Raw genomic sequence first — 12,415 nt, forward strand, 5'->3', positions numbered from 1 at the left:
CCTAGCTTTGCCTATGTTGTTTGTGCCAATGTGGACCACAACAATTGGATCCTCTCAGTCCCAACCAATATCCTTTCAAGCCAGTCAGAGATGTCCTGCACCCTGGCACAGTCAGGCAGCACACCATGCGGGACCCCCGTTCCGGCTCACAGAGGATACTATCTGTCACCCTACTTATAGAATCCCCTATAACCACTACTTGTCTTTTTGCTCGCCCCTCTTGAATGGCCTTCTACACCAAGGTGCCATGGTCAGTTGGCGCATCCTGTCCACAGCCGTTTTCCTCATCCGTACACAGAGCAAAAATCTCATACCTGTTGGACAAGGTCAAGGACTGAGGCTCCTCCACTCCTGAACTCAGAATCCCTCTGCCTGCCTCACTTACTGTCACACTCTGTTGTTCCTGATCACTAACTGAATTTGAATTACTTAATCAAACGGGTATGTCTGCCCCCGAAGCAAAGTGTCCAGGTAACTCTCCCCCTACCGATGTGCCATAGTGTTTGAAGCTCAGATTCCAGTTCTGATCCGGAGTTCTTCCAGCAACCAACATTTGCTGCAGATGTGTTCACTGCTGTTCACAATGGGATCAGCCAGCTCCCACATCCAGCCATCTCTACTTAATTAATTAATTTTGTACAAATTTATGAGTTAAATGATTTCTAGTACTTCTGTTGTCTTATTCAATGTTAAACTTTTAATCAATTCCACGATGCTCAAGAAATATCAATTGAAACACCTTACCTTAGCAAGACATGAGAATCCTTATTTTTGGTTAGGGGAGGAGGGCGGGTAGGAGACAGCGTAGTGTCTCGGGATTTAGCTGCTGCCAAAATATATACCTGAAACTGCCAAGGTAAGTTTTTATATTTGAAAATTACCTTTCTGTCGGGCCACTCCAACTGCCGCTGATAAATGAAGATAATGTGATAACTGTACATGCAATTCCAGTTATTAGTTAGACAATGTCTTCGTTCCAGCACTGCATTCCTACTCTTGTATCCGGTACTTTAGCCAATGTAGCAAAGCACCCCATATGCCTTCCTCACTACCAATACCTCCCTGCCCTGTCACCTTCGAGGATGCCAGATATGCATTTCAAGGTCTCTCACTCAACCCCTCTCAATACCCTCACATCAATGTACCTTCAAAGCCAAATGCAGCTATTCTGAGGTTCCGCACACAGCAATCGACACCTGCAAGCCAATCACAGTGTTATCTTTCAGTTCCAGAAGTCGTGGCCACGCATGGACATTGGAAGCCCCTGCAGTCAGAATGAAACCTAAAGGGAATGCTACCTTTCATTTATTGTGCATTTTATTTTTCCCTCCCAAATCCATAATCTTCCACTCCTCTGGATTAAATTATGTTTGCTTCTTTTCCTCCCAATCGTCCAAACCAGTGATATCTTTCTGCAGGTGATAACTATCTTACTTGGCCAATTTTTATGCCATTTGCAAATTTCCAAATTGTGCTTTCCATACTTAAGTCTAACTGATTACCTTATCATTGTTTGTGATATATGGTATTATCATTACAAAGATGGGGAGACAGACGACTGGTGATGGTTTAACCTGAGGGTTTCCATACCTGAGGTGGAGTGGAGGTAGTCTAGAACTACTCGGCATAGGTTTAGGGTGAGAGGGCAAAGATATAAAAGAGACCTAAAGGGCAATGTTTTCATGCAGAGGGTAGTGCGTATACAGAATGAGCTGCCAGACGAAGTGGTGGAGGCTAGTACAATTGGAACATTTAAAGGGCATCTGGATGGGTACATGAGGGAAATGCTGGCAAATGGGACTAGATTAGTTTCTGAAATCTGGTTGGCATGAACTAGTTGGACCGAAGAGATTGTTTCCATGCTGTACATCATGATGACTCTAGCTCTCCTCCAAACCACTCACCAGCCTGACTATATCGCCACTCCTTCAGTGTCACTGGGTCAAAATCATGGAATGCTCTCCCTGAGGGCATTGTCAGTCTGCCTAGAAGCAGATGGACTGTAGCGGTTCAGGAAGGCATGACTTTCTTGAGCAGCAAAGTATAGGCAATAACTGCTGGCCTGGTCAGCAATGCCCACATCACATGAATGATTTTTTAAAAGTAAAATCCAACCCCTGAACCCTGTGAAGCACCACTAGAAACTGTTTTCACTTCACAAAAACAGCCATCACAGTTCCCTTTTGATCTAATTCATTCAATGACAGAGAAAAAAATTGGTCACGTTCTCCTGTATCTTATGGATTTATTTGTTCTGTCCATCTGGTATGTGGGATCCTGTCAAATGCCTACTCAGATCCATTTAGAAAAAAAAAACCTTGCATTACCCAGATCAATTCTCATTGTTATTTCCTCAGGAAATGTAATTGACTTACTGATGACATTCCCTTTATAAAACCATGTTGTCTATACCTTATTAATCCAGAAATTCTTCTAAGTAACAGTTAATCCTGTTAGTGTTGATTTTGGTCATTTGCCCACCACTGGCCTATTCCTTGCACTATTTTTGAGTAATGGTGCAACATCTGCAGAGCTCCAGTCTTCTGGGATCTCCCCTGCATCTACAAAGAGAACAAAGAATGGTACAGCACCGGAACAGGCTGTGTGGCCCACCAAGTCTGTGCCGACATGATGCCTTTCTAAACTAAAAACCTTTTGCCTCTGTGTGGTCCGTATTCCTTTATTACTTGCCTATTTATATATCTGCCAAGGTGCCTCTTAAATGTTATTGTATCCATTCCACCATCTCCTTTTCAGCACATTCCTGGCAATTACTACCCCCTGTTAAAAACTTGCTACACACATCTTTAACTTAAGCCTATGTCCTCCAGCATCTGTCATTTCTACCACAGGTAAAAGTCTCCAACTATCTATTCTTCTAAAAGGTTGCCCCTCGTTCTTCAACATTCAAGTGAAAACAAACCAAATTTGTCCAATCTGTCCTCATAACTAATACCCTCCAAACCATGCAATATCCTGATTTCTGTACCCTCTCCAAAGCCTCCACATCCTTCTGGTAGTGCAACGACTAGAACTGTCCACAATATTTAAAGTGTGGCTGAACTAAATTTCTATACAGCTGCAACTTTTATACTCTGTGCCCTTACTGATGAAGGTAAGCATGCTAAATGCCTTCTTGATCACCTCATCCACTTGTGTTGCCACTTTCAGGGAAATGTGGGATCTGTATGACTAGATCCCTCTGTATGTTGATGCTACTAAGGGTTTTGTCATTTACTGTATATGTCCCTCCTGCATTAAATCTTCTAAACTGCAACAACTCACATTTGGCTGGATTAAACTCAATCTGTCATTTCTCCATCCAAGCCTCCAGCCTATCTATTATCCTGCTGTAACCTTTGTGTCATTTGCAAAATTACTAATCAGGCCACCACCATTCTCTTCCAAATCAGCGTCCCACCACTGGTTCCTGCAGAACACCATTGGTCACAGACCTTCAGTCAGAGAAACTGCCTGCTATGATCAAGCCAATTCTGTATATATCTGACTAGCTTGCAGCTGAACCCATTTTGTATCAGCTTGGTATGAGGGACCTTGTCAAAGGCCTTGCTAAAGTCATATAAACAACATTTACTGCTCCTCCCTCATCGATGATCTTTGTCACTTCCTCAAAAAACTCAAACTTGATTTTGTGAAACATGACCGTCTGCATACAAGGCCATGCTACCTATCACTAACAATTCCATTTAGTAAGGATTTGAAAATCATCCTCCGAGCATTTGCTATTTCCTCCCTGCCTGCCTTTTCAGCATACATTTCATCTGGCTGTGTTCTATATCTATCTTCAAGATCAGTTTCTCCAGCGTTTCTCTTCTTTACGTAATATTTCGAAGTCCTCCCTTGAATTAGAATGCCTGCATTGTCTCTTCCCTTTGCATAGACTGATAAAAGTACTAGTTTAGAAGTCTGCCGATATTTTCATCTACATACAAGTTGCCATGTACATCTCTGATTGGCCCGACCCTATCCATAGTCATACACTTGCTCATAATGTACTGATAAAGCATCTTCTGATTTTCTTTAATTTTACCGGACAATATATTTTTGTACTCTCATTGCTCTCTCTGAGTTTTTTTTCATCATTGTATTTCTTGGACATACCTGTACTCTTGGCTGCATTTGAAACATGTAGGGTGGAACTTCAGTCAGAATCCAAAGCCAGAGATTGAAACAGTCATTGAGGAAGAAGGTTGTGAAAGCACATTTTGGCAAACACTTTATTAACCACCGATTGGAAAATGGAAAGGAATGCAGGTGAACAATCTGCAAGATTAAAACAGAAATCCCACGGGAAAGAAAAAAAGCTGCTTAAAGATTGGTAGACGTGGAGGAGAGGTGGCTGTGATTTAAATAATCAAGAAGCAAAAAATGCTGCCATTGCTGGAAATCTGCAATAATAAAAACACTCATTTGATGCTATGTTCAGTAAACGATCCCTCTTTAAATTGTAATTGATTCTTAACAATGCTACATCATTTTTAGTCCCTTCACTATCCTGCTTGAAAACTATCCATTGTGCTGCCGTCGTTGGCCCACTTGAGCCAAAGTTCTACTACAACAACAATATGCTGCTGCGTGGTCGTATGTCGAGTGAAACTCCCGGGAAGCTACCTGCAAAAAATGAAGTTCTCAGAATTCCCACAAAAAATGGGGAAAAAAATCCAGTCGATCATCCAATCAACCAATTGTCAGCAAAGTGATACAAAACTGTCCCTTCTCAATAATATCCTCAGACCAGCCAGCTCTGGAACTCATTACAGCTTTTGTTCAAATGTGGACATAGGAGCTGAATTTGATGATTGACGGAAGTGACTGTCATTGATATAAATGCAGCATTTGAGTCAATTTGGGACCAAGTTTTGCAGTCAAAAGGAATCATGGGGGAAGGTCTCCAGTGGCTTGATTTACAGCACACAGGAGGCTGAACATGGTAATTGAAAACAATCATCTCAGTTTCAGAATAGCACTATAGGAACTCCTCAGGACCATAAAATAGGCAAAATTATTTTCAGTTGCTTCATCGGTGATTCTTTTATTTATGAGGGTAAGAATGAAGCTGTCTGGCAAGACTTGCAATTCCTCAAATAGTGAAATAGTTCATAGCCTTGTGCAACAAGATCTACACAACATTCAACCTTCAGTTGATTGAAAAGGAAACTGACTTTCGTGTTACAGACACAATGGGCAGTCATCTCAAAATAGGGAGTCTAACTACTTCCTTAGAGTGTCAATGGTGTAATCATTGTCAATATTCCAATGTTAACATCACAGAAGGTGATTTTTATTTACCCGAAATTTACTGGACCAGCCGCATAAATGTTGTTTAGAGGCTTGGGGGTGGGGGTGTTCTGCAATGATTAGCTCATCCACTAAAGAGCAAATAAGGTCTGTCACTTTCATGGTCTGATTCAGCTGAAACAGTATTTGAGAAGCTGAACACTACTCAGGCCAATGCATTACAGTGATCAACAATGCATCCACTAACCTAAATACACTTTCTTGCCTGTAGAATGCAGGCAAGTTATACAGTCAAAGAGATGTACAGCATGGAACATTCCCTTCAGTCCAAATCATCCATGCCAACCAAATATCCTTACCTAATCTAGTCCCTACATGGCCCATAAGCCTCTAAACCCTTTCTATTCATATACCCTTCCAGATGCCTTTTAAATGTTGTAATTGAACCAGCCTCCATCACTTCCTCTGGCAACTTATTAAGGGTTCTTGGAGAGTACTTCCAAATCCATGACTTGCAACCCAAAAAGATATGGGAATGCCATTACCTCCAAGTTCTACCTAAGTCATCCATCGTCCTCGATTGGATAAATAATGCTATTTCTTTCATGGTCATAAGGTAAAAATTGTATCATTCCCTACCTAATGGCTCATGGGACTAACCTTAACATATTGGCAGCAATTCAAAATCAAGGTCCACCAATACCTTCTAATGAGCAAACAGAGTTGAGCAATAAATGCTGGCTTTTTGTGAGCCCGTGTCTTACGAATGAATTAAGAATAGTTGTGATTATTTTAGTTATAGATCCCTTTATCTCTGTTTTCTCCCTTCACATCCTAGTTTGCAAAGCATAACACGGTACATCAATGTACCTGGTTTAATAGATAACAATATCTGAAATTTCATGAAGTTTAGTGATGCTGGAGTTTTAGAGGTTCTCATCTGGGGTTTGGCAGAAATGCTTTGGGAGGCTGGCTTTATTGTGGTGTAGATCAAAGCTTTTGCAGCATGGGGGGAAGATGGTCGGGGGAGGGGTGATTAGATTAGATTCTCTACACTGTGGAAACAGGCCTTTTTGCCCAACAAGTCCATACCGACCCTCTGAAGAGTAACCCACCCACATCCAATTCCCTCTGACTAATATACCTAACACTATGGGCAATTTAGCATGGCCAATTCACCTGACCTGTACATCTTTCAACTGTGGGAGGAAACCGGAGCACCCGAAGGAAACCCACACAGACACGGGGAGAACGTGCAAACTCCACCAGACAATCGCTTGAGGCTAGAATCGAAACTGGGACCCTGGTGCTGTGAGGCAGCAGTGCTAACCACTGAGCCACGATTTGGATGTTATGATTTGGAGGTGCTGCCCTGTTATGTAGGGAGGAGATCTTTGATTTGACAGTATTTGGTCCATTGAAATGGTTGGAGAAGTCCAGATATTTAACGTTACTAGTCAAACAAACTAGAAGTGTGTGCATTTAGAGAGAGATGGTCACCACAGAGACAGGATTATATTATTATCCCTGTAATTCCAATTCAATTTAGTTTCCTGCCTCTTTCCAAATCTTTCCTTCGTTTCTATTACTGTTGCATTGTCCCTCTTGGAAAATCATTGTTCAGTTGGTGACACATCAGACTTCTTGAAGTTCCAGTTGGGTGTTTTTGTAGCCTTGGTTCTAAGTCATGATTTGGAGGTGCCACTGTTGGACTAGGTGGGACAAAGTTAAAAAATCACACAACACCTGGTTATAGTACAACAGGTTTATTTGGAAGCAGTTGCTCCTTCATCAGGTGGTTGTGGAGTATAAGATAGTAAGACACAGAATTTATAGCAGAAGTTTACAGTGTGATGCAATTGAAATTATATATTGAGAAAGACCTGGATTGTTTGTTAAGTCCCTCATCTTTTAGAATGACCATGTTGATATAGGAGCAGCATTTGAAAGCTAGTGCTTCCAAATAAACCTGTTGGACTATAACCTGCTATTGTGTGATTTTAATCTTGGGTCTAAGGATACTGGGATTGTCTTCCTCCCTCACAACATTATGGTTTGGAAGCACAAGATTCAGCAAATGTAAAATTTAACTCCATGTTTACATTATTGCACTTAATTCTGAATTTATTGATAAGAGATCCTGTTGTTCTAATTGAAGATCTCTGTACTAACAGTATAATAACAATTCTTTTCGTATTCTCCAGATCCACAAAATAAGAAACAGTAAGGCAGAAAAAAGCTCCCATAATATCATACCATCAGGACTTCACAAACCACCTTATAACCATGAAAGATTTTAAAATATCATCATTGTTATAATAAAGGAAAAGGTGACTGAATTTCCTGAGCTTCAGTGGTTCGCTTGACAGGGTTTGGAATTGAAAGATGTTTGAGGTACAGGTATCCAGAGCTTCAGACTTATAGTTAAGCTATATTCGTTAGCTGTGTATTACAAATGACAACACTTAATTTATCATTTTGGCTTGCTTAATCAACAGGAATCAAAATTCCCTTATTTATACAATGATTGGAAAACAGGAACAGGAGTAGGCCATTTATCCCTTTCAGCATGTTCTGTCTTCAATTAGGAAATGGATGATCTGCACCTCAAGTCCATTTATTTGCCTTGTCTCTGTTTTCATAAACACCCGTAGCTAAATTGACCAAATCTCAACAGCTTTTTGGGGACAATGTTCCAAATTTCCATAACCCTTTGTGTTAAGAAATGCTTCCTGCCATCACTCCAGCTTAAATCTTGGCCTCTTCTGATGGTCTCCAACATCACAGATGCCGGTCTTCAAACAATTTGATACGTCAATCGTGGAGAAAAAGCTAGAGTCCATTACAAAAGAATTACTAGCATTTAGAAAACAAGGGCAAGATTTAACAGAGCATGGATTTATGAAGCGGAACTCATGTTTAATAAATCTACTGGAATTCTTTGAGGAAGTAATCAGTAGAGTTGATGAGGGGGACCAGTAGATGCGGTTTATTTGAACTTTCAGAAGGCTTCGGCAAAGACTCATATAAGAGATTAGTGTGGAAATTTAAAATGCACAGGATTAAAATTGTGTATTGAGATGGATAGAAACTAACTGTCAGACAGAAAACAATTAGTAGGAATAAATGGGTGTTTTTCTGAATAGCAAGCATTGATTCATGGGGGATACTTCAGGGATCTGTGCTAGGATTCCAGCTATTCACAACATATGTTCATGATTTGAATGAGGGAACTAAATATTTCCAGATTTGCAGGTGACACAAAACTATAGGGAGGATGAGCTGTGAGGAGAATGCAAAGATACTTCAGTGCAATTTAGACAAACTGAGTGAGTGGGCAAAATCATGACAGATGAAGTATAACGTAGATAAATGTGAGGTTCTCCACTTCATTAGCAAAAACAGGAAGGTGTAATTATCTAAATGGCTAAAAGTTGAGAGGGTCAATGTTCAATGAAATTTGAGTATCCTCATACATGAGTTGTTTAATGTGGCCATTCAGGTGCAGCAGGTGGTAAAGACGGCAATAGTATGTTGGTCTTTGTAGCAAGAGAATTCAAATATAGGGGCAAGGTTGTCTTGCTGAAATATGCAGGCATTTGGTAAGGTCACATCTGAAATATTGTGTGCAGTTTTAGTCTCCTTATCTGAGGAAGGGTGTTTGTGCTGCAGAGGGAGTGCAGCGAAGGTTTACCAAATTGATTTCTGGGATGGTGAAACTCACATGAGAGATTGAATTGGTCAGGATTATATTCACTGGAGTTCAGTAGAATGATAGGGGATTTCATAGAAACCTATAAAATTCCAACAGGACTAGATAGGGTAGATGCAGAAAGGAAGTACCCAGTTGCGGGAAACTCCAGAACCAGTAGTCACAATCTATGGATGTGGAATAAACAATTTAGGATTGAAATGAGGAGAAACTCCTTTACTGAGTGAGTGTGGAATTTGCTACTACAGACAACATTGACAACCAATACATTGTATGATATCAACAAGGAACTGAATACAGCTAGAGGAATCAAAAAATGTGGGAAAGATCAGGAACAGTTTATTGAGTTTGATGATCAACCATGATCATATTGAATGGCACAGCAGATTTAAAGGGGCTGAGTAGCCTACTGCTGCTACTATATCTCTAGTACATCTGGACAGAATTTGACTGAGTACACTATTAAGAAGCTCGAACAAAACTGGAACCATAGGGAAAACTGTTCACTGTTTAGTGTCATATCTACCTCAAAGGAAAATATTTGTGGTTGTTTGATGTCAATCATTTTAGCTTCCTGGACATCTCTACAGTTCCTCAGTCTGCCATCTTCAGCTGCTTCATTAATGACCTTCCCTCCTGTCATAAGGTCAGAAGTTGGGATGTCATTGGTGATTATACAATGTAAAGCAAAATTCACAATTTGTCAGTTAATGGAGCAGTCTCTAAATGCAGCAAGATGTGAACAATATCCACACTTTGCCGATAAATAGCAAGTGAAATTCATATCACTCAAGTGTTATGAAATTACCATCTTTGACAAGAAAGAATTGATCCATCACTTTTTGATGTTCAATTGTATTGCCATCTCTGAATCCCCTACAATCAACATCCTGGGGATTATCATTGAGCAGAAGCTCAACTGTATCAGCAATATGCATGCTGTGGCTGCAACAGCAGGTCAGATGCTAGGAGTTCTGCAGTGAGTAACTCACCTCCAATTCTTCCAAAGCGTGTCCACAATTATAAGGCACAAGTTAGGAGTGTTACTTGCCTAGACAGATGCAGGTCTAAGATCACTTACTCTCATCAACTTTGCTAGCATTAAGTCAAAATCCTGATTCTATCTATTTTTCTATCCTTTCAGTACTTCGGGTACCCTATACCCACAGGAAATGAGCAATTCAAGAAGACAGCTTAGCATCACCTTCTCCAGGCCAATTAGGTGTGAGCAATAAATAGTGGCCTGCCCAGTGCTTCCCACATCCAACGAATGAATCATAATTTTAAGATTGTGCTTCCTTGTTCTGGAACTCACTACAAGATGAAAAGCTTTCACATGGCATCTGCTCTGTCAAATTCTGAAAGCATCATAAATGTATCAATTAAATAAGTCCTTAGTCAATGAAATACAAGGCTAGACTGTGCAACCTATCCTCATAAAAATTCGTTAAGTCCTGGTATCAATCATGAATCTGTGCTGCATCCCCTACAAGGTCAACACACCCTTTCTAAGGTGCAGTGGCCAGACTGATACCACATTTAGGAGAAAGTGAGGACTGCAGATGCTGGAGATCAGAGCAGAAAATGTGTTGCTGGAAAAGCACAGCAGGTTAGGCAGCATCCAAGGAACAGGAGAATCGACGTTTCGGGCGATTCTTGAAGACGGGCTCATGCCCGAAATGTCGATTCTCCTGCTCCTTGGATGCTGCCTAACCTGCTGGGCTTTTCCAGCAACACATTTTCAGCTCTGATACCACATTTAGTCTACTTGAGAACAATAGCAGATTTTGGTTCAATGTATTATTTAAACAAACTGTCATCATTAATATTCTTGCAGCACAGTCCAAATCAATTTGAATGCTTAGGAAGGGATCTGCAAAAATAAAACTATTTTGTGCACAGAACTGTACTAAATAAATTTCAGAATCTTATTACATGAATTATACACACTGCTAACAATCGAATTTGGGTGTATGATTGTTCGAGAAATCTTTCAAAATTAAAAAAAATCAGAAAAATAGGACTTTTAGTTTTTTTTCATCTCAGGGTGTGTTTGTATCATGAAAGTATTGATGAAACTACCTGCAGTGCGCTGCAAAATTAACACTTTTGGCCTTCGAAGTGAATTCACTTTCTCAGTAATGATCTTTGAAAGGGTTCAATAGATTAAAATATTAATACCAGCATGTGATATATCCTTTCATATTACTATTACCCCCTGCTGCAGCTTTGCCAGTCAGTGCATCCTCTAAAGCCTGGTTTGGGTTCTGCTGCCCATGCTCAGTGAGGGCCCTGAGCTCTGCAGCCGGCGAGATGTTGCGATGAGATTGACGTGGACGTGCGGGAGCAGGAGTGAGGAGGATCTGGCTGTCTGCGAGCGACCAGATAGAGAGAGGAGGAAGAGGAGGAGGGAGGGCAGGAACGCGGGGAACCTCTATAGATGCTCACTGCCATCTAGTACTGCAGCCTGCACTTCGAGGGAAGCAGAACAGAGAGAAAACAAGATACCACGGGAAACAATACGAATGAAATTTGAAGACGTGCTGTAGATGCAGTTAAGAAATATTGCGACAAAAAAGGGGAAGATTGCATTGTGTTATTTTCTCCTACAGGGCGATAAAGAATATGAAATATGAAGCCTTTGCCATCTCAGATTGTTTTGTTATATCTGTATGGAGTAGTGTATCTCCTTCATTGTGGCAGCGCCACTAGCAAACCTGGTAAGATTATCAAACAAAAATCTGCATCTTCTCAATATTTGCACGTTGGGCATTTTCCTGGGCGGGCTGTTTTGTGTATGTGTGTGTGTGAGAGAGAGAGAGAAAGCAGGAAACGCTGAATAACTGATTAAATATGGAATTTTCCGAGCGGTTTTGCGACCTCATGCTGTCTGATTTGGTTTTATTTTAACTTGAGCTGAGTGAGGGGTTAAGGAGGGAGGGGATATGGGGAGGTTAAACATAAAACCCTGCCTGTCACACGAACAGCACTGACAAACAAGTGTGTTTTCCGGGAAACCGTGCAGGTTCGCCTGAAGGTGACAACGCCTGGAGGAGAAAGGAGGCGGCGGCAGAGCGCATCTTGGAGCATCCTGAGAGAACCACGCCGCTCCGGCTCCTCCAGCGGCCGGTCAGCGGGCAGCAGCTCGGCCTGGATACCCGAGTGACCGGGGCACAGCAGCAGGCAGCCTCGCAGCCGGTAAGGTGCCCGTTCAACGTCCAACCCCGCTGATTTACATTGATACAAATGTGCACACACAAACAGAGCTCGCTCTCTCTGTGCATCTCCATTCCCCAGAGACCTTTGCATTTTGAAAAAACAAGCAAATTAAAAACCCCTCTGCATCCAAAATAGGCTTCATTCAATTAATTATGATTTTGTTTTAAGAGCATATAATTCCCGAGCAAGCATTCATTATTTCATTTTTAAACAAAATTATCGTCC

General features: G+C 41.1%; 1 protein-coding gene across 1 annotated transcript in view; it reads left to right on the plus strand.

The window, feature by feature from the left end:
• The first annotated feature begins 443 nt into the window (after window positions 1–443).
• The window catches only part of adam22 (ADAM metallopeptidase domain 22), a 365,020-nt gene continuing 353,048 nt past the window's right edge, over window positions 444–12,415 (plus strand). The window contains exons 1-2 of the mRNA XM_060825702.1: window positions 444–471; window positions 11,997–12,169. Of these exons, the coding sequence (XP_060681685.1) occupies window positions 444–471; window positions 11,997–12,169 (201 nt within the window). The remainder of the gene's footprint in view (window positions 472–11,996; window positions 12,170–12,415) is intronic.

This window comes from Hemiscyllium ocellatum, chromosome 5 (genome assembly GCF_020745735.1).
Source record: "Hemiscyllium ocellatum isolate sHemOce1 chromosome 5, sHemOce1.pat.X.cur, whole genome shotgun sequence".
NCBI lineage: Eukaryota > Metazoa > Chordata > Chondrichthyes > Orectolobiformes > Hemiscylliidae > Hemiscyllium > Hemiscyllium ocellatum.